The sequence below is a fragment of the Amblyomma americanum genome, chromosome 1 (genome assembly GCF_052857255.1).
Source record: "Amblyomma americanum isolate KBUSLIRL-KWMA chromosome 1, ASM5285725v1, whole genome shotgun sequence".
Lineage (NCBI taxonomy): Eukaryota > Metazoa > Arthropoda > Arachnida > Ixodida > Ixodidae > Amblyomma > Amblyomma americanum.
Window position 1 is genome coordinate 166,746,178 of NC_135497.1, and position 22,029 is coordinate 166,768,206.

General features: G+C 51.5%; 1 protein-coding gene across 6 annotated transcripts in view; it reads right to left on the reverse strand.

The window, feature by feature from the left end:
- Positions 1-2,370: 2,370 nt before the first annotated feature.
- LOC144114141 (E3 ubiquitin-protein ligase MARCHF8-like) overlaps positions 2,371-22,029 on the reverse strand; it is a 155,869-nt gene continuing 136,210 nt past the window's right edge. For all 6 annotated transcript variants that reach the window (XM_077647653.1, XM_077647654.1, XM_077647655.1 and 3 more), the window contains 2 exons: positions 8,235-8,582; positions 2,371-8,159 (listed from right to left, as the gene is read on the reverse strand). In XM_077647653.1, the coding sequence (XP_077503779.1) occupies positions 7,674-8,159; positions 8,235-8,582 (834 nt within the window). In that variant the 3' untranslated portion in view covers positions 2,371-7,673. The remainder of the gene's footprint in view (positions 8,160-8,234; positions 8,583-22,029) is intronic.

Consider the following 22,029-nt stretch of genomic DNA (forward strand, 5'->3'; position numbering starts at 1 on the left):
CCGCGACCGGAATGACCCGACCGACCCGAGACGCTGCCCACACGTGAGGACACCGCCCCCCCCCCCCCCCCCTGCCTCTGCCGTTCGGTGCGTCCAAGGACCTCGGCCGTCGGCTCCTGGCAACCTGCGGCCCGGATGCTTCGTGGACCGGGACTCATTCGCCGATCGTCTCATTCACCGTGGCGGCAAGCCCTTCACCTCCTTCTTCTGTATCCAACCATTTTACAAGCCCATCGTCATCTGCAGCATTTCATCTTCAGTGCCGATCTTCTCGTTCGCGATCGGGACGATCGCTCGGTGGCCCCGAGTAGTGTGACGAAGAAGACGAACTGCGCAGTGGCTCGGGCAGGAGCGCTCGCGCTAGGCCGGCAGCCATTAAATCATCTCATTTCCATCGATCATCGTGTCTCTTTCTTCGGCTGGCCGCCACGTAACATTATCGTTGGACACCTAAACCGCGCCGTAAGGGAAGGGATAAAGGAGGGAGTGTAAGAAGAAAGGAAGAAAGAGGTGTCGTACTGGAGGGCTCCGGAATAATTTCGACCACGTGGGGACCTTTAACGTGCACTGACATCGCACAGCACACGGGCGCCTTAGCGTTATGCCTCCATAAAAACGCAGCCGCCGCGGTCGGGACGAACCCGGGAACTCCGGGGTTCGAACCTGGGAACTCCGGATCAGAGAACCTGCCATATGCGCAGCTGATCTTCCAAATTTTCTTTTCGGCGTAATTTAATTTACATCCTTACAAATCGTAACCTTTGAGTCATGCTACGACCTCGTAATCACAATGTAACTCATGTTTTAATCATTTTCATTCCGAGCCGCCGCGGTGGCTCAGTGGTTACGGCGCTCGGCTGCTGACCCGAAAGGCGCGGGTTAGATCCCGGCCGCGGCGGTAGAATTTCGATGGAGGCGAAATTCTAGAGGCCCGTGTACTGTGCGATGTCAGTGCACGTTAAAGAACCCCGGGTGGTCGAAATTTGCGGAGTCCTCCACTACGGCGTCCCTCACAGCCTGGGTTGCTTTGGGACGTAAAAACCCCATAAACCAAACCAAACCATTTTCATTCCACAGCTCAACGTGTGACATCATGACCCTCTCGACCAGTCGGGATTTTCCGCACACACCGGCGACGACGCCTACGTCGGGTTCTCGTCTGAACGGGACTCTTGTTGTGTTGGCCCTCCACATAGCTCGCATTAGTTGTGAAAATGCGCCGAATGCCCAGTGTTGCTAATTCGCGAACTTCCTATTCCTACTTCCGGTACTTCAGCGGTGCTAACAAATTTTTGAACTTAGTTGTTCTGTGTGGGTATAAAGTAGCAATTAAGATTTTTTCCCCTAGATTTCTTCGTAACTTCGGCGTTAAAGGGTTAAAGGCGTTAAAGGCGACAAACGAGAAAGCATATTCTTTCGCAATGTGAAATTCTCTAGCCCCCCGTACGTGAATTCACCTCAGAGATCCGAATTGGTTTGGTGTTTAAAAACAGCCTGGGTGTAGTCAGTTTCTAGAAAGTAGAAATGAGGGAAAGATTAGAGGATCGATGGAGGAAAGCGAGAGGAGTTTAGCTAGAAGAAGAACATTGACACAATGGACTTGAAGAAGGCACGTTAGAAGTTTGGCTTACCAGGTGTGCGTGACAATTTTGGTCGTCCCGGTATTGAGAGATGGCTACTAATTGTTTACTCAGCGCACGGCGGTAATAAGAGCGCCATGGACTGCTACAGTCTCGGATTATGCACCGTTGTTTCACAGCAGGCTCACTAGTCCGAAGTGTATCCACAGGTACGTGTACTTACCTTTCAAAAACGGACCAGGAGAGTGAATGGTCAGGAAATGAGGCGAAGTAGTCAAGCGCTGGAATAACCGCTCGAGTCAGCAAAAAAAATCATCAAGAGCGACCTCGTAATTAAACTCGCATCGTTTTGAAATAGAGTGCAAGAACGACATAAAGGACGGAGAGAATGAGACAGGGACACGGTGATTTTCCACTTCAGTCTTTCCGTCCGACCTGTGTGCCTTTCTTGCGATGTTTCCGAACGATGCACCAATTGCTGGCCAGCTTTCTCGCACTTAAAATTCGTTTGCCGCGGAATACTGCCCAAGACTCCGAGACATCCCATTTTCAGCCCTTCCCTTTTTCTGTATATTAACTGAGACGGAAATACAGACCAAGCTGAATAAAAAGGAATCGGGCGCCAGCATCATGTGCCGGCCAATGGCAGCCGACGTAGCATGGCTCTGCCAACAACCAACCCTTTGATCATCAAGCCCAGGTCCTCAGAGTGACGCCCAAAATTTGTGCAGGCTTAAGGCGGCTCCTCTGACAGGTAGGCACGAGGAGTAATAATGACACACACACACCACAGGCTTTTAAATTGAATTTAATTTTAATCTATGTTTCAAACGAGTGTTCCATGCCGAAACTCCCTCAACACAGCTGTGTATTTGTGTTTGCGTACAGGTGTGCAACGTGTTTGCCACTCCCAGAAACATAACAACAGTCCAAAAACGAACCAAAAAGGCACTTGTTCGCTTTTCAAAACGGAGCCAACAATAACAAACGTCCAGAAATCTGTGTTCATTCCTGGAAGCGACCAGCATGTGAGGAATGGCACTTGCGCACGTCTCAGATCTGTCCCCTCTCGTGTAGTACGCTCATCCGATGAAGCCAGCGAAGCTGGCAAATAAATAGCCGTATTTACGCATAACACCGCGGCACAGCAGAGGTGGGGATCGGATAGGGGCGCGGAAAAGGCTGCCGTCATCAGACGAAGCGAGGCGCCCGCAGGCCGAAAGGGAAACGGAAGCCGCCCAGCGGATTCCAGGATCGAAACCTAGTCTGTGAGGCTCGCTGCACGTCTCATGTGCGCGCATGTGTGTTCGTGTCTGTGTGTGTATATGCGTGTGTACGCGTGCGCGCTGCTATGTCGCAGAATAAGAAACATCGCCTTACTGTATTTACACAGACTGTTTTGCGAGTCCGCGTATGCGCGCAGTCTTTGTCCAAATTATGCCGGCCACTTCGTTCGCGAATGCAGTAGCCCTCGGCTCAAGCGCGGGACACCTTTGGTGCTCATGTCACTCCTCGACGTCGAGGCAACGAGAGCAACCTGTACCCTTAATCTCTGAGGCTTCGGCGCGTCGCGGGATTCGTCGCGGCCGAACCACTGTTCCTGTAGCGCGCGATGTGGACTGCATGTTTGTGACAAGGACTGTGCCGCGAAGTGTGAAGGGCAAAAAAAAAAAAACGGCGTGATCGATAACCATGCAACGGGCTAACCTTCTCGGTGTACTTGAGAAAAAAATGCAGGCTCGCCACCGGCGCCTGGCGATCAGCGCCGCACTCGTTCGAGCTGCGCGGCCTCTCCTCGCTCCATAATCGGCGCACCGATTCACAGTCAGACGCTGGCCAAGATCGCAGTCAGGTGTCTCGCAGCTAAACAGGAAGGTCATCTCCATATTTGGCACAAACGACGATCGCGCGCGCACTGTTACGCAGTGACCGTCAACGGCAAAGCAGGGCCCGACCCCGAGGCCCGCCTCGACAGGCAGACTTGCGGACGTCACCCGGTTTCACCTTCAACGACAGACAAGCGACGCCAACAGGGTACCATCGACGGGCAAGCTTTCAAGGAACACTCAAGCGCAGGGCTAGCACCTGGGCCCGGGAATGCGGCTTCTAGGCAGGACCTGAGCGTTTCGTAGAGTCTTTCCTGCTGCGTTACGCGCGATGCGGAGAATACTGGAGAAAGATTGGGGGGGGGGGGAGGAAAAAAGGCCTTAAGGGAGAAGGTTACAGGGTTGCCTTCGACGGCAACGTCGCCATTGTCGAGAAACCTCTGTGCTCTGGTCAGTGTTTCCTGCAACCACGCACAGAGCGCAAGTCAGGGGCAACGCACGCTACTGAAAAACAGCAAGCACAAACAAGGTTGGGTGTCGGGGATGAGGTATCGGACTGGAAGCGCACGGCACCAACGAGGATAGGCCGCTCTTTCAGGTGCGGCCGCAGGAACAACGAGGAGAATACGAGCGCGTGCTTTCGTAACTGGCTGCGAACACTGGATAGCCGATGTGCAGCACAGCATATACATATTACAAACGTTGCTTCGTGATCTGCGTTTTATTTGACCAGGGGACAAAGGGATTCGTGATGCAACATAAGTGCTGGCTTTGTCTGAACCTTGGACAGCTCGCATTCCGTGAAGACCCTCTCTACAAATCCAAGCCATCCGTGTGCTCAAGTCGCCCGCAAATCCGAAGCGCATAACTTGCTGTAAACCCTGGTTTTTCCACGCTTCCCTCGAGCATCGCTCTTGCTTCCTTCGTAAATGCGTTGACAGTGTACGGCTACAACTGCTGTGGCACCGACATGCAGTTACAGTTCACCTTTCTACGCAAACCTGCATGCGCCGCCACCCTGTTCGAAACAAGAAGAAAAAAAAAGGACTCTAATCTTTTCCGCGGAACGAGGTTTTTAAAGTTTTGTGCACACTGCTCTGAAATTAAATATGTACGTGTAGAGGTATTTACACGTGCACTTTGGCTCAGGTTCTTCGCGCTCCATGACGCTTTTTCTTTTACCTCTACAGAAGAAACAAACGCACAACTGCACTGCTTTGTATGGGGCAGACCGAAAAGAGCAAAACAGTAAAAGCGGTTCATGCAGAAGAGTTCAATCCGCCATTTCCCGGAGAGGCTGTGCAAGATGTCCTGGAGGTGAAAACTGCACGGATAACAATGCGCCGAACGCTGTGCCTAACAAATGCGAAAAGAAAAAAGATGAAAGACCGCGGCAGAGTGGAGTATCACCCTCTCCTCCCTCCTCTTTTCCCCTCTTCCTGAAATCATTCGGCTTAGTAAGGGCCCCGGTCGGTGCCACTAACCCACCCCCTGACTTACTTGTCTGATCAGCCTTATGCCTGCGCTAATTTGCATTTAAATGTCGTCTGCAAGGGGGTTGAAGTTGCCATATTTTGAGCTTAAACCCTTTTCCAGACGACAATGCATTTTTGGCTACAAGCGTGTCAACGACAGCTAACAGCGCAGCGTTGGGGCAAAAAAAAAATAATCAGTAGCGAACAACAAAAAGGATCGCGCTTGTATTGTATAGGCAGACCAAACGCCCAGCATTCATTACTGTTTTGTCACCAAGCTTCGAAAAAAAAAGTTCTGGGCACTTAAACAGCGTTTCTTTTCAGCTGCAAGGTCTTACTGCTACCGCACTGACAAAGTCATTGGGGCAGGAGAGAGGACAGAAGTCTTATTTTATCTGAATTCAGCTTCCATAGCCCTCCTAACAAATTTTCGCGATTGTTCGCGCTTGTACTTGGGTCTCCACAGCCTTGTGACGAAACTGCTTCATCGACGTTTCTCTTCATTTCATGCTTCGCGGGCTCCCGCCCGGAAGCGACCGCTTTGTGTAACCTTCGCGTTTATCTTACGCGCTGTGAGGAACTGGAAGCGGCAGTGCCGGCGTTTGGTGAAATAAACAAAACAGAAAAACTTGGAGCACGGTTTCCTACTGCCTTCACACAAGTAAAAAGTCCAGGTACAGTGAGGCACATAAATAACCGACAACTTTTGAAAAAAAAAAATACGAGCTGTGTACAGTGGTTCTCACATCTCACGCGGCTGCAGCAGTCAGCTTTTGTCATGCAAATTGGCGAATGCGAGAACAGGATGACGCTTGAGCACTGTTGGCACTTCAACCATACTCTTCGTCCACTCGAAACCGGCCGCGCCAGCTTAAAATGCGTGCCCATGAGCCGCAACAGAGGTCCGCGTTGATATGCGCACCTGCAGTGCTGAACGTGTCCACCTGACAGTTCATCCAGACCCTTCACGCTTCACCACGGTGTCCAAAAGCCTCACTCGTCGCGTAAAGTTCTTGCTGCCACAGATCTCTTGTGAGTGCGGCCTCTCAGACACGGAAGTTAGCATTCTTCTAGGCCTCTTCCGGACTGCAAGAAAAAAAAAGTCCTCGCGACCCCCTGACAGCTAGGTGGGAGGCAGAATCACGTGCTTGTGGACAGTGGCGTGAACCTCATGGACATGAGCTGGACATGATGGCAGCTGCAGAGAAGCGCGCCGTCAAGCACGCTCCTGGACATTCGAAGAGGTTAAGCGCGGGTGAGGTTTGTGAACGTCGCGGCTACTGACAAATGGCGTGCGTACAGGCCTGCACACTTGGCGCCACGGAGCTACCATGCATCTTATTGAAGTGACGCACGTGCATGAAAAGACGTGCGCTGAACACGCGCACAGAAGTTTGGAAGAAATTAACCCCTGTGAACTGAATACGAAGCGGCAAACTCTGATTGCACTAAACGAAAGAGGAACTCTTCCAGACCGAGCCGCTTCGGAGTAAAGGGGTCGTGCCTTCAGGAGACAGTAGAGGGCTTCGAGGCGGCCTTACCAAGCATCACCCGTTGTCAAAGCAAGCGCATTCACGCCTAAAAGAGGGAAAGCTCTGTTTTCCAACAGCGCTTGGCACCGTTATATTATGTTGGTCATGTCATATGCACATGCTCCTTTGCATTTGGACTTTGGTCATCACTGTTGGCTGGTAACACCATTATAACTTTAAAGTTATGGCCTAACCAGAACCAAGTTACAGGAAACATATGAGAAAAGCCAGAAAATTTGAGGACATTTACATAAGTGCTGCAACTGAAAGCCAATAAGCATGAATACGCTCGCCTTTTTAGCATATATTGAAGAGCACACTAGTCTATTTAGGAAAAGAAGAACAGGTTGCAAAACAGGACGGCCATAGGCCTTGTGTACTGCAAGAACAGAAGAAAACCTAGATTGCCTGCATCTGAATTCGGAGGTAAGCTTTTGAAACAGAACAAAGCAACTGTACGCAAGTGGCAAAAGGTCGGCAATAAGTCCGGGACAGCTGTCGCTCCGCTGAATAACAAAAATAGGCATTTTCTGCTGCCAGCTAATCGCAGGTGTTTGCACAACAATAGTTCCAATGCATGTCTTATCGTTCTAATTGCGCCACTGCAAGTATGTAACCTGAAAAAGACAACCTGTAGTCATCTACCGGATGAAAAACGCTGTAGTAGTTTTTTTACTGTCACCATGGACAGGTCAAAAGGGCTGACAAATAGTTCAAATATGCGATGCCTGCAGCCAAGTAGGCTTGCAAGTACCTAGTTGTTGAAAGCACCAGCTATGGTTTACACCTTGTCTCAGCGCAGACAGTTCGCCCTGGGGAAACAAACATTTATCGCAAAACTTCAGGCTTTTTTTTGTTTCTCTAGCCTAGCGTTTTGCGACACGGCTGAGAATTTCGGAGTATGACTAGCTGACATGGAAGTGGGAGAAGTGCAGAATAAGACCCGAAAGAATCCAAAGTCTACGCAGAGGTACGAAACAGCAGCGTCGGAGAGAGAAGCGAACGGCCAGCTACAAACAGAAGGGAGAAGTGCACACGACTCGAACAAACCGAAAGCACATGTTCGCGGGCCCGGCTGTGGCCGCGCAGTTCTCTGCACGAGCACCGAAACGACTACGCAGAAGCGGCCACATGGATCGCGCCGGGCGCCGCCTATATACACACACACGCACTTCTATGTACACAGAGCACAGGGCGCCATAGCGTGTTCGCGGGCACCCAGGGCACGTCTATCACAAGGGGACCGGCAGCGACACGCGCTCAACTGGCGGCGCGCGGCTCGTCGGGGCCGGGCGTGTCGGGGCTGGAGTCCTTGGCCACGGTGATCTCGGTGGGACCGTCGTGCAGCGGCGCGCAGGCGCTGGCGGGCGGCCGCTTCGAGGACGTGGTGCCCTGCACCGTGACCGGCGGCGACAGGTCGGCGGCCGTGGGCAGTGCGGCACCCTTGTCCGGCACGGGCGCGTCTTGGACGTAGATGACCCTGTTGAAGGCCCTCCAGCGGCGGAACAGCTGCACGTACATCTTGCACTGGACGTACATGAAGACGAGGCCCCCGGTGAAGCCGATGGCGACCACGATGAGCTTGGTCCAGAAGGGCCAGTCCAGGTTGCCCTCACGCATCTCCTCCGCCGTCCGGTCGATGAGCACGTACAGGGACCAGACCACGCACGTGATGGCCACAACGTGGAACGTGATGGAGCACAGCACCTTGCGCTGCTCCACCGAGGACATCTCCAGCTTCTCCCACTGCGAAGCGGCACAAACACGCGCTCAATCCCCCCTCTGCCGCCCTCAGAACCCTGCACCCCCGAACGGACTGACCTTCCGGAAAGGCTTGATCTTTGTGTGCATGATGAAGTCGAACTTGCACAGCTCGCAGCACCGGGTGTCCGACGACTTGATCCACTGCTGGAGGCAGGCCTGGTGCACGTAGCGCAGGCTGCCCGCGCAGTAGCAGGGCGAGATGAGCGGGTTCTCCGCGTCCGCCTCGCAGTGACAGATGCGGCACATGTCACCGTTGCCGTTGGTCTGGCCGTTCGACGGCTGCGAAGATGGCCGCCGCTGCTGCTGGACCGTTGGGGCCGGCGGCGGCGCCTCCTGCTGCATCTCGGGGGGCTGCTGCTTGCACAGCTCCTCTGCGGCCGGGGACGGCTGCTCCATGCTGCTAGCCTGTGAAAGTCACCACGAATTGAACATCATCAACATAAACCGCGGTCTCTGCACGGCAACACTGGCTCAGCGTCCAACACACCGTACAGAGTGAAATCTAAGGTTTGACGAAATTTCGTCTAGTCGGGTAATAGACTCATATCTCAAAAAAAAAGAAAAGAATGGCTCAGCACCTGCTTTATATGGTCTCCCAAAGATTCATAAGCCAAACCTCCCGATGCGACCGATAGTAGATTTTACACGGTCGCCCTTACACTGCTTGTCGGGATACTTGCACAAGGTTATGGCACCACTCGTTGGCAAGGGTTCGACCTTCATACGAAACTAAGTGGATTTTATTGAAAAGGTGCGTGACGTCACGGTAGATGACGACGAAATCATGGTATCCTTCGATGTCAAGTCGCCGTTTACCAGTGCTCCCGTGGATCTGGCTGTGGAGATGTGCCGGTCAGCGTTGCAGCATGACTACGGACTGTGTGAGAGAACCCCTATCAAGGTATCGGATCTTCTGAAGCTATGATAAGGCTTATTCATATGAAAGGTGACCACGGTGTAGGACAGTAAGGCCGCGAGCAACTAATTCGACAGAGCAATAGAAGCTAATTAACGTATGCTGATGGTCTCGTTAGTGAGTATTCGAGAAATTAATACCACGCTGAATGGGGAAAAAGAAAGAAAGACACTGCTCTGTTTTTTCGCTCCTTTCCTCGTTGTCAATTGCTCTATCCCCATATTTTAAGCGGAGGGAACCTGGACGCAAAGACGTCACACATTTTATCCAGTGCAAGCATACAGCAGAATCCGCAATAAAGCACGCCGCGGTCGGGTTCGAACCGAGGAACTCCGGCTACTGATTTGGAGTTCCTGGATTCGAACCCGACCGCGATAGCTGCGTTTTTATGGAGGCAAAAGACTAAGGCGCCGATCTCTTCTATATGGTATAGTCGTGCGGCACTTCGCTCTCATTATATATATATATATATATATATATATATATATATATATATATATATATATATATATATATATATATATATATATATATATATATATATATATATATATATATATATATATATATATATATATATATATATATATATATATATATATATATATATATACATGAAGGAAGCCAACAGTCACCGAAACCAAGGTGCATTGGGGAATTTTTTTTTTAGTTTATAGTGCGGATTAGTAGGAGAAAAATTCTTAAATTAAGCTTTGATTTAAAGAAAACTACTTATAAAGCAGCAGAAAAAACAACCACCGGCGGCATGGTTGTATGTATTTGTCATGTATTTGTCAAACGAGCCCCTCATTTCCCTTAACTTGTCTGCTAATATATATATATATATATATATATATATATATATATATATATATATATATATATATATATATAGCTTGTTTCACTTCTGATGAGTAAAATGCTCATTGTTCTGGCGCAAGTTCCACGAGCAACATATTTTCTCTCAGGAGAGCGCTAAACCGATGGTACAATATGCCGTTCTCGAATGTGACTGTTCCGAAATTGTGGTCTCATTATTCAATTGCGTAAAACGCTGCAAAGCCCTCCTGCGGGACGTCCCGAGGGAACAAACCTACATGACAGCCTGCAATCGCGTCATGCGATTTTGAGAGTGCGCTCACTGCGCGTACTCTTCTTCCGCCTGCCTTTGTACACTGCGTTTCTACAACTAAAACCCTGCCTACATAGGTCCTGCTCACCTTACGACATCGCATTTATCCTCTCCCGTTTCATTCGCTCCAATACTATACTATTCTTGAAATTCCAGTTTCTCGCTACAGTGCCTGCTTACTGATGTCTCTTTATGACTAATTGTTGCTCTTCACGAATATACCGAAGCAAGGAGCTATATTTAAAAAAAAACATCAACCAAAATTTACCTCTTCCCGTCTAGCACCACAGAAAATTCCTATAACCGGCTGGAAAACTCAGACATCCGACAGCCTCACTTCATGGGGAGCCGCAGGTTAAGCGTCGGGTGAATGCAAAATATAAAGCGAAAAAAGTACTGTCCGGAAGGCACTGAGAATTGAACTCGCATAGTGCACAGCTCCATGCTCACGTAGAGGATTCGTTCCGCCATTGGTCCTCAGTCTGGCAGAAAGCATCTCCAGTTGCGAAACCACACTCGCATCTAGAATGTTGGACGATTTGGCCGACAGCGGCACAAACAGCGAGAAACATCAACGCAGGCAGTAGCGGCTATCTCCGCAAAGTACACTCCTAAGCTACGCGAAAGTTTATGAAGCAATACGCCGTAAACTTTACAGGATCCGTGAAAAAATTTCTACCAGTTTCCAGAAACATTCGTCGCACAGCAAGTAACAAGGACAGGGTTATAAACGCCTCTGATAAGCGCTGAACACAGTGCATTTTTCACGGCTTCACGATCGCAGAGGCGCTAAGTGACCCGTCTTCTGGAATTTTCAGAGGGCCTTTCAGGCTAGTGACGAGAGCTGGCAGGCGCTCTTACTGCACGTAACAGCGGCGGGTTAGAATCTAATGGCGTAGTCCAATCGGCGATACGGAGCAAGAAAACGTGTCCCGGACCGCAGATTGGAATACCCCACAAGATACAGGTGGGAAAAAAAAAGCTGGTCACGCTCTCTTAATGATATAACCTTCTACGTCATTTCCAGCAATATACGCCGACAGTGGTTATACTGCAGACCTGTACCCTGTACCACCGCTTGTGAAGGTGAGCGTAATTCACGTTTCTGCGTAAAAAAAGGTCCTGCGGAGTGTATATTCAATAATTCATCAGCAGGCTACAAATCAACGTCGCGCGAAGCACTTCAGGAGCACGCTTGATCTCATTGAGAGCGCAGTACGTATAAATAAATAAAAAGCATAGCAGCCTTCGCGCGTTTCATTCCAGCCCGGTGGTGAGCACGTCTGCCCTGGGTCCAGGACTCTTGGCACGAACGCCAACTCCCGCGAGGAAAGGTGAGCCGGAACGTGCGTCAAAAGCCTCCCTCGATCCTCTTCTCTTGCGGTGCGAGACGCGCCAAAAACAGCTAGCCTAATGAATGGGTGCGCTGGCCTGTAGCGGCCCAAGCGGCAGTTATCAGTGGCTGTGCTCAAGACTCTGCCGCTTCTCTCCGCCCGCTCGTTACTGAGCAAAAGGGGACTCCGTTAACCCCAGCGGCACGTTCGTTTACGAGGAAAAGACAATGGGGAAGAGGGGGGGGGGGGGGGGGGGAGCGCTACCGCAGCATGAAAGGCGTACACTGGCCTACAAAGGCGTACACACCGCGAAGCACCAAGGTACTCGTACTGTTTGTCCACACATATTTCACTTTTGTAATGCGAGAGATGCAATTAGAAAGGACGCACGATACTTCTGCCAACGGGGCCAGCATGCTCTGTGCGAGGGTTGGCGTCGAGCCGCCGCCGGTCGCGTACCGACTCACACACGTTGAGCGCCTGATAAGCGCCCGCTGATTGAGCACGCGCGCGTTATCTCAGGCACTCAGACGGCGAGCTCAGCGCTGACGGTGCGGAAACGCGGCCTCTTGCATACTTCTCTGCTTTGATTGTGCCCGAACAGGCTTTTATATTGACAGCTGGCTGCTTCTGATGGCCAAGAAATTAATCACCGCAGTTTATTAAGCATGAAATGCCGAGCGCGCTGTCGAGCTAAGAAAAGGCGGCTGATGGCGGATGTTCCCCAGGCCAGGAAAGCAATCAGGAAGATCACGCGCGCTGTCTAGCTCGAAGAAGCGGGCGAAGGCGGGGTCCGGGGTAAGAAGCTTCCTGTACAGGGTGTTTCACCTAAGACTTTATACAATTTTCAAATACAGTCCTGTTGAGTTAGAAGAGTGCATTTTTCGGCATAGCATTGTCAGCGTCTTAGCACATCAGAAGCAAAATCGGACGTACTAACTAGCAGGCTGGTTAACAACATTGAATAGGTAACTTTTTAACTATTACTGTTTGGCCCCTTAATTACTGAGACAGTTGTAGGCCGCTTTGATATCTGTATCAGTTATTAGAATTTCGAAAACGCGGTTACCCTCGGCGCTGTGGCCTACAAATTTTGGCTATTTCGACGAGTTACGTGCACTGGACAAGTTGCTTTCCTTGCAAGCTTCGTGAAAAGCACACGTATTTTGGCGCGATGTAGCCAAACTTTGCTGGGTCATAGCGCCGAGAGTAACCACGTTTTCGAAATTCTAAAAACTGATATTGCTATTACATATGGTGGGCTACACGCCTCTCAGTAACTTAGGAGCCTAACAGTAATAGTTAAAAAGGTAACTACTCTATATTAGTTAACCAGCCTGCTAATTAGCACGTCTTAGCTGTACTCTGATGCGTTACACCACTGGCATTGCTATGCCGAGAAAAACGCTCTTCTAACTCAAAAAGCCTATTTTTGAAAATTGCCGAAAATCTTGGGTGAAAAACCCTGTACACACCCTGTATATACCACCCTGCCAAACCAGACGTCAGCGCCAATTCATCGCATGGAGGCCGGAAGAAAGCCATCTGGAGCGTCGTATCGTTGTCACGGCAATGGTATCCAGCATGAAAAATAAAGAGAAAAACCTTCATACCCGAAAAGGCTTCGATATCCGCCGGCGAAAACAGCAACTCCGAGTTCCGGTGCCTTAGACAATTCGGCCGTTGCCGCAGCCTTTCGTCCTGTGCGCATGTGCAGGAATTATTCATTTTTTAAACATCAGTCCTGCAGTCACCAGGAGCGCCGATGCAGTTGAAACTAACCACTTTTCTACCCCTGGCGGGGTGCGTTCAGCACCCAACTGGCCATAGCCAGTACCGTCGAGTAGCTACCGCCACCTATTATCTGACGCGCCCTAAAATGTGGTACATATTTGCCACAGTGCATGCCATGCGGGCATCTACTCTCGACGAGAAGATAAACATTTTTCCCTGCCTAGAACTACTGCAGCGGAGCAGGGAGGTCGCAGTCACCCCGGTCATCCCTCCACAGTATATGTTTCTCGTTTTGGCAACTGTGAAAACTGCACGATTTGGCAGAACCAAACATTGCACTCTAAACACGAAAACACCTAAATGGGAGTACAAAATGGAGTAAGCTGTCCTCTAGAGCACACCCTTTTATGACATAAAAGGGTGTGCGCTAGAGGATGAATTACAGCCTTTTTACTTCTTTGTTTAGAGTGTGGCGTGCGATACGTGCCAGCCAGCCTGCAGTTCGACTGAAAACGCTGGAGCTGGCATACAGAGTGCACAGCAGAGATTTGGCTTATTTCCAAGTAAGGTAACAAGAGGGACACAGTGGTGCCATTTAACTGCCGAGACATGGTTCATCTAGAATATCTCACTAATTGCGGCTTTCGAAACGACAAGTTTTAAAAATAAGCCGTCTGAGGCGGATAACGCTGCCAGTGATCGCAAGTATTGCAGAGGAGCTGCACCTTTGCTGAAGAACAGGTCATCGTGACACGTACGACGTCAGGCATAAGAGCGCATTACGGTGGGAATGGCCGGCTTTTCGGAGGAAGTGCGTATTTGCGGCGCAGCTTGAAGCGTTTGTCAGGGAGTGCAGCGCGAGAGAGCAGATGTGGGAGCAGGACCAATGACTGATGACCTAATACAATGGAAAGGAATCGCTACAGGATGTACTACGGCCCCAGGTCAACATTACACTCACGCAGCTACAAGCGTCAGAACTGTCAGAAGCGTCACAAGCGTCAGTTCCCTTCTCCCGAGCGGTGGGAGGCCGTGCTGGTCAGCTCGGACCCTAAGATTCAAGTACGGGCAATCGAGCGGGCCAATGAAGTCGCCACCAGCCATGGGCTAGCGGCCATCTAGTATGTCTCCTGCTACCTGCTCTCGACGCAATAAATGTTTTTCAATCCAATCCAATGTAGTCGTTATGAAGAGCGCGAAAGAGAGGCAACAGCGAAAGAACGAAGCGAGGAAGAGACAACGCACTCAAGAGACGCCAGAAGAACGAGCCGCACGACTCAAGAAGCCTCGTAACGAAGATGCGGCTAGAAGAAGTGCCACGTCCCGGAGTGACGCTTCAACTGCGGAAGAGACCGGTTTGAGTTCTCGAGAGCGTCGGAATGAGACGCTGTGTAGACGACGTGCCGAGGAAACGAAGCTTTCGCAATTCAACTAGGGTTAACCAGAGCTAAACCACAGCCATTCTTTTTTCGCGAATCTGCATCCCGCAAACTTATGCCCATGAGTGTACACGAACCGCTGATCAAACGTGTACACGTTGGTCTGCGTGACTATACCATATAGGGCGCACCAAAGCTAGGAACGCTATCGGTAAGATGCGCGCCTCAAAATGAAAAAAAAAAAGGAAATTTGTTTTTGAGGAAAGGAAATTGCATAGTAACGTCTCACGTATCTCGGCGGACACCTGAACTACGCCGTAAGGGAAGGGATAAAGGAGGGACTCAGGGAAGGAAGGTAGAATGAAGTGCCGAAGTGGAGGTCTCCGGAATGATTTCGACCACCTGGGGACCTTTAACGTGCACTGACATCGCACAGCACACGGTCGCCTTTTGCGTTTCTCCTCCATCGAAACGTGGCCGCCGCGGTCGGGTTCGAACCCTGGTGCTCCCGGCTCGGTAGACGAGCGCCTTAGCCACTGAGCCACATAAATCAGAATGCGGCCTCGCTTTTGTCGCGACCTAAGCGGCTATCGGCGGCAATTTTTGAATGCGTAGTGGAACAGTCGCAGCGCCGCTTGAGCAACACATGCATTGTGCCAGCGTTATGGACCTTAGGGACATAAACACTTGAGTGCAGTGGGGTCGTGCGGAGACCCAGGGGCGTGCCCCACTTCCTCTCCAACAATAAAGTTTGTTTTCTCTCTCTCTCTCTCTCTCTCTCTCTCTCTCTCTCTCTCTCTCTCTCTCTCTCTCTCTCTCTCCACTTCGATTCCTGCATACCGCAACGCGGCAGCACCGTCTCCTACTCTCCCTTCGCCAACTTTGCGTTCGCTATCAGGACTGTTATTCTGTTATGAGCAACTCTCGCGCGATCTCAGCCGTCGGACGAAAAGTAATTCACGTCGACTCCACGAACGAGGACATCAATGGCACTAATCGTCGTTGCAGCCTATTGCGTAAGTTGATACTACAAGAGCAATGTCTGATTAGATAATCCATTATTGCGCTTGCCAGAGTTGGTTAGCATAAACGAGTAATACCGGGCAGCTTTAGCAGACCGTAGACAAGCATGCGTATACGCTTTGCTAACGCTGTTCGACGGCTAACGGTCAGGACGGGCTGGAGGATGCGCAACGGGCTCTCGTAACGAAGTTTCGACGCCCGGTTCCTCGTTCCCGCCGACGACTGCCGCGTTCACGAAGTCCGCTCGGTGGGCAGCGCCCCAGAGGAACGCGAATGTGGGCACTGCGGGGCAGGCGGGAAGCCCCGCCCACACAGTGCTCTGGCTCACACGACGGGCGCACTGCAGCGATGTGAGAAGCAGCGGCTCGATCCCCGCCAGAAGAATATTTTTTTTTTGGGGGGGGGGGGGAGGAAATGGCGCAGTATCTGTCTCATATATCGTTGGACACCTGAACCGCGACGTAAGGGAAGCGATAAAGGAGGGAGTGAAAGAAGAAAGGAAGAAGAGGTGCCGCAGTGGAGGGCTCCGGAATAATTCCGACCACCTGGGGATCTTTAACGTGCACTGACAACGCACAGCTCACGGGCGCCTTAGCGTTTTGCCTCCATAAAAACGCAGCCGCCGCGGTCGGGTTCCTTTTTTTTTTTAGAAAAAAAAGGAACCCGACCGCGGCGGCTGCCAGAAGAATCCACGGGGAAATTCAAAGCGCAGACGGCGGAGGAGAGGGCGAGATTCGCAGTGCAGTCTCGAGCGGGGCTGCGCGTTCCCGTAGGTGCTTACGCGGCGCCGAAGGGACAGGTGTACTGCACACACGCCCCTACAATTCTTTAGGTACATCATGCGAGCGTCGACTGTTGGCTGGGTCAGCGCCTTATGACGGAACGAATCGGTAAACACGGAGAGATTTGCCGCAAGTGCACAAAGCACATCTGATAGGCCGTTCATACGCGCAGCCCCCGACTCCTCCCTTCCCTTACTGCACTGTTTGGCGTCCCCTCCGCCGAAGGCCATATATCAGCGCAAGCATTAAGTTCCGTCCATTTAGAGATTAAATCTTTTTCTCTGCGTTTTTATCTCCCGATTATGAAAAACGCGGGCCAGAACCGTCCCCGTAAACGTCTGGAAACAAAACAAGAACAGACTTTGCGAGATTCACTCGAAGCGCTAAATAGCAGCCAATGCCACTTGGCTTGTCCCGAACATGCTAAGCAATTTGGATTCGCGAAAGAAAGAGTCGGGGCCTGCGGGCAGCTTCAGGAATACCCAAGGAGACGACGATCACCCTGGCACGCGTGCGCACGCAGCAGCTGTCGCCGATTCGCTCCGTCATAGAGCGCCGAGCAGGCGAATAGTCGACGTTCGCGACTAAAGAATTGGAAAGGTGTACCGTACATTTCGTACTGCAGCTCGGAAGAAGAAGAGAAAGCAGCGCGCGCGTGCCTTCGTGCTCTGCGTTCGCCCGCATGTCGACGCAAGGACAGGCGCAACTCCGATCGCATTTCAGAGCCGCACAATCACTCCTACGCGAAATTTCCTGCACTAGCCACAGATTTCTTATATGAGTAAGAACCGCACTTCCAAGGCTTCGTCAGCCAATGAGCATCGTGAAAGGGGGTGAGCTGGTCGCGAGCACGAGAGAACTGGCAGATGCTTGTTCACATCTACACTGCGAGCGCGTTTACAGCCACCCAGCTGAATAAAGTCGTCGCTGGCGCTAGCGTGCCTAAACTGCCTCGCTGCTAGAGAAACGCCAACCGAGCCACAAGTTGAGAACTACCTTGAAATCGCTGCCGGAGACCCTCTTGTTCAGCTGCGCTGTCGACGCGCCAGTGATCGCTGACTTGTGCGGCCACGTAGCTGGCGCGTGTTGCACAGTTCGCGCCTCGCCGTGCGCACGGGGCCCACTGCCTGCTCGAGCCGGCACGATCGCGAGACGGAACGTGCCTCGGACAACCACGTGCGGCAGGTGGCCTTGCTTCCAGAGAGCTCCGTTGAAGAAACGAAATTCGAGAACGCGCGAAATTCTTGGAGCTCTGACAGCGATGGCAAACGGAAAGGAAAAAAAAAATTGCAGATACGCGTGCGAAACGCTGGGTGGAGCTGCTGCAGAAATGCATTCCTACCGATCGCCCATAGCAGCAGCAGCAGGCTATCTTATTTCTCGTCTTTTTATATTTCCAAGCTCACTTCGATAGCCTATCCTCCCACCTACTTGGCCATGCATGTATTCTGATGATGATGATTATGTATTTTTATGGCGCAAGGGAATCTGTGGCCAAAGAGCGCCATTTCACAAGGCGTTTTCGACTACTCAACGTGGAGCCAAAAACCATTTCCCAAGCATTTCAACCTAAAGAAGCTGAGCACTAGGTCAGGGTTAAGCTTGTACCCTTTGTATCACAGGTGGATACCCGGTGGCTCTGGGGATCGAACCCCGAACCTTCCGCATGCAAAGCGGATGTTAAGTCACGAGGCCACCGCTGCGGTCATGTATGTATCCTACGCTACACATGGCCATGTGCGCTTGTTGAAGCGTGTGCGGCCTTTATCATTACGCTGATTAGGTAGCACCTTAATTGTCAGCGAGCTGTGCTCTGCAGTGCGCACGCTGAAATATGTGTCCACGAAGATCTCGCCCTGCAAGCTTAGAATGCCTTTCTTCATAGCAATGAACTGCGCGCAAAAAAAAAAAAACGGCCATACGCGCATGCTGTCCCAGGGATTTACGTTCGTCGCCGCAGTGATCACGTGCCGCCTTTCGGGAAGCGCCAAGTTTGGCGCCGGTTCAGCTTTCGCATACGCAAAACAGCCGATGCCACACTGTGCCTCCGGTGGCTAGCTCGGCACAGAGCAGGGCAACTTCAGCGGATCCCGTAACACGCATCAGAACGAGGCAACACTTCTCAAAATGAGATAAATTACGCAACTTATCTTTGAAACTTATTGCGAACCAGCCGTGCCGCTTGATTGATGACCCGTTGCATTAGCAATCTCAGCCACGGCTCTAGCTGAAATCCGGACGCGAAAATTACGATGCGGAGAGAGCCCGAGGGCGCGGGATCGATTCTCGACAGCGGTATATATTTGTTGCGATGAAGGAAATGGCGCCCATGTACTTTGCGGTGTCAGTGCACGCTAAACAAACCCTGGTGGTATAAATTAATCGAGGGCTCTGCACCACGGCGCTTCTTTCTCTCCCTCATTTCACTTCCTCCTTCATCCCTTCTCTCACGGCGCGGCTGAGGAGTCGACCGAGAATGAAACAGTTACTCACGCTCGATTCAAAAAGGCCTTTCATAACGTCGCACACGAAACGAGTCTCGCCGAACTGAACACCCTGGGGTGCAGAGAACGCATCTTGTACTACGTCAAAGCATTTCTCTCTGACAAAAATTACCGGTGGTTTAGCTCTGGTTAAACCTGGAGTGACGCGATAGCTACAGCTGGCCGAGTGGAACTTGGTCACGTGACCAACCACGTGATCAGCCACGGCGCCGCGCCGCCGGCAGCTGCTCCGCACCACGTGACCAACCACCTGACAGCGTGGCGGCGCCGCCACGCTGAAGGCTCGAAATGCTACCGTAATGTAGCTATCGTTACAAAACAGCCATCATTGGGCTGGGAGTCCACGTGCTCAGAAGAGCTTAAAATGCCCCACAAAGGCACTCCGAAAGGCTCCATCATCTCTACCCCCCCACCCCTACTCTTTAACATCGCGATGACTGGACTAGCCAGGGGACTACAAATAGTATCAGACATTGGCTTCACCATTTACTCCAACAGCTCTATATGGTCCACCCGAGGCTCCCTGACCCAAAAAGAGAAAGCCCTCCAGCAACCAGCCTCCTAAGTGGAGATGTACGCGGCAAGGAGTGGACTCCGGTGCACGCCAGAAAAATTGGCGGTCATCCGAGTCCACAAACACCACTACGCCAGCCCCGGCCAGACAGAAATCTATCTCGAAGGACAGAGCATCCAGGATGTCGCGAGGATACGGATGCCAAGCCTATGGATCCAGAGATATGTGATGACCCCCATAATGCGCAGGTCCACACGGGACGGAGAGGCAAAGAGACACCGTATGGCTCAGTTTAAACAAACAGGTATATTCAATAATTACACATGATGAAGATTATACATCAGAGGCTGGGGCGTCCGAGCTTACGTGCCGACGACTTCATGGGGGCGATGGAGTGGCTCCGGAGTTGGGCTCGAGCGGTTGCTGGCAGAAGCTGCACGCCGACGGGCTTCGGCGCTGAAGGCCCTCTTGGCGAACGATGTCGTCCTGAGCGTGCTTGCAGTAGAATTTCAATAGTCGTCCGTTTCTTCGAGGATGGTTCACAAACCCTTCCTCCAGTGTCGCCCGGCCCGGAAGATGAACAGGAGGCGAGCTTGTAGATGATGACAGCAGAGCACAATTTTACACCATACATATACAGAGAGCCAAACTGGAAAAAGCAGAACTGAATCTACAAAAGAACAAACTTTGCACCACTTCACTCATCGACCGGGCAGGCCAGTGCCTAAGCAGCATCACATCACATGCCAAGCATGGAGCCCCAGCTCAGACTGAACTGCATCCGTTTACATGCGCTTTTAAGCACTTGATTAACAAAGGACTAAGGGCGGTCATTTCCAGTGGCCCGCCCAAAGCATCAATTCTCCAATCCAAAATAACATGCGAGATGGGGACCACCCCTTGGGCTGGGCTTAGCCTCGACCCCAGAGTCTGTTAACAATACAAACTAAATAAACAACAAAAACGCCACCACTCTCTCTCAAGTGAGAGTATACACAGGCTCTCTCTTCGGAGCTAATTCACTAGCGCCTGTCTTTCCACATTCTTGGCGAGTACTGCCTGTCCGCCATGACAGGTGTCCGTCGCGGCCCTTCTGGGAAGCTGTGGGTGCCTTCCCGGCGATAGCCCACGACAAAGGGGGGGAGGGAAAGAATGTCGTCTTCGCGGTTTCGCATAGCGTCGGCTGTGGTACGGCGCGCTCTGGCCCGCTGACAGCTCCCCTGTCCTGGAATGCAACCGGAAATTGGGGAGGACAAAGCCTGTTTCCCCGGGGCGGCGGCGGGACCGGTTTTTCCGGTCGTCACTCAAAGAGCATGGCTGGGCAATTGATGATGCCGCTGTCACGGTTCCCCGTCTACGCCGCGCCGTCGAACGTGGATCCTCGTATCACACACGGAATGTCACACTCGCTCACCCTCCAGAAGAATGTTCTCCGAACATTTGAGTCCACGCAGCTCCCCTTGTCTTTCTGAATCGCCTCGCACAGTGCGTCCGACAAAACACTTTTCGCTGCACTCAACACCACTGCACAACACCATATGCCTCCGCTGTCAATACTGGCGTCTCCAGGGGCAGCACTGATCTTCTTTTACAGATAAACATGAAACTCAGCACCCAAGCCTCTCCTTTCTAGTCCAAACTGGACGAAAATAAATTTACCACAGTTACAAAGGAGCTCCCACTTCTAGCACGATCACGGCACAGACAAAAATATAGATAACGAAAGGAAGTAGGGCAGGTTCTGCATGCGCTCCGCATGCTCTCCTGTGCAGGTGTTACTTAATGACAGAAAGGTTTAACTACCAACTCCGATAACTTAACACATAAGCACATAGCAATGTTATGAGCTGCGGCATTACACAATTCTAACCAGTTCACAACTCCGCTCTGTTTACGCCATTAGTCCGACTTAGCTTTCCGATTTCGCAGCGGATATCGGCCTTCATGAGTCATACTAAATAAGTCTGTGCCCCTTTGTCTGCTTTGGGACTTGCGAGGGCTCGTGGCAGGAGCCTCTCCTGGCGTTATCTGCGCGGCAACCTCGCGCGCTTCTTCTTCTAGCAATGCATGAAGTAAATCCGGTGGCATTCCGGCCGTCACCTCGGGCGCCTGCCGAACAAATGCAGGAGAGGGCGTTTCTTGCGAACTATCTGCGCGCTCCGCTTCACTTCTGTCCCCATCAAAATCCGCGCTTTCCCTTTCCTCATTTCGTGAATACTGAACCGGTGCCGACTTGAGGCGATTTGCGTGTATCCTTATCAAACGCCGGTTCACGTCTCGGACTCTGAAGTTTACCGGAGAAAGCTTCTCGACAACCTCACACGGTCCTCTCCACTTCGTCTGGAACTTACGAGCTAGCCCAATCTGCCTTTGGCAGTTTTCAATGTACACGCTGTCCCCCACATCAAACGGCGCGTCTCTAGCACTGCGATCGTGCACCTCCTTCCTGCGCTTCGCCGCTTTCTTTAAGGACTCCTTTGCGATGTCCCTCGCCACTTGCAAGCGCGATTCTAGCTCAACCTTATAGTCGTCCA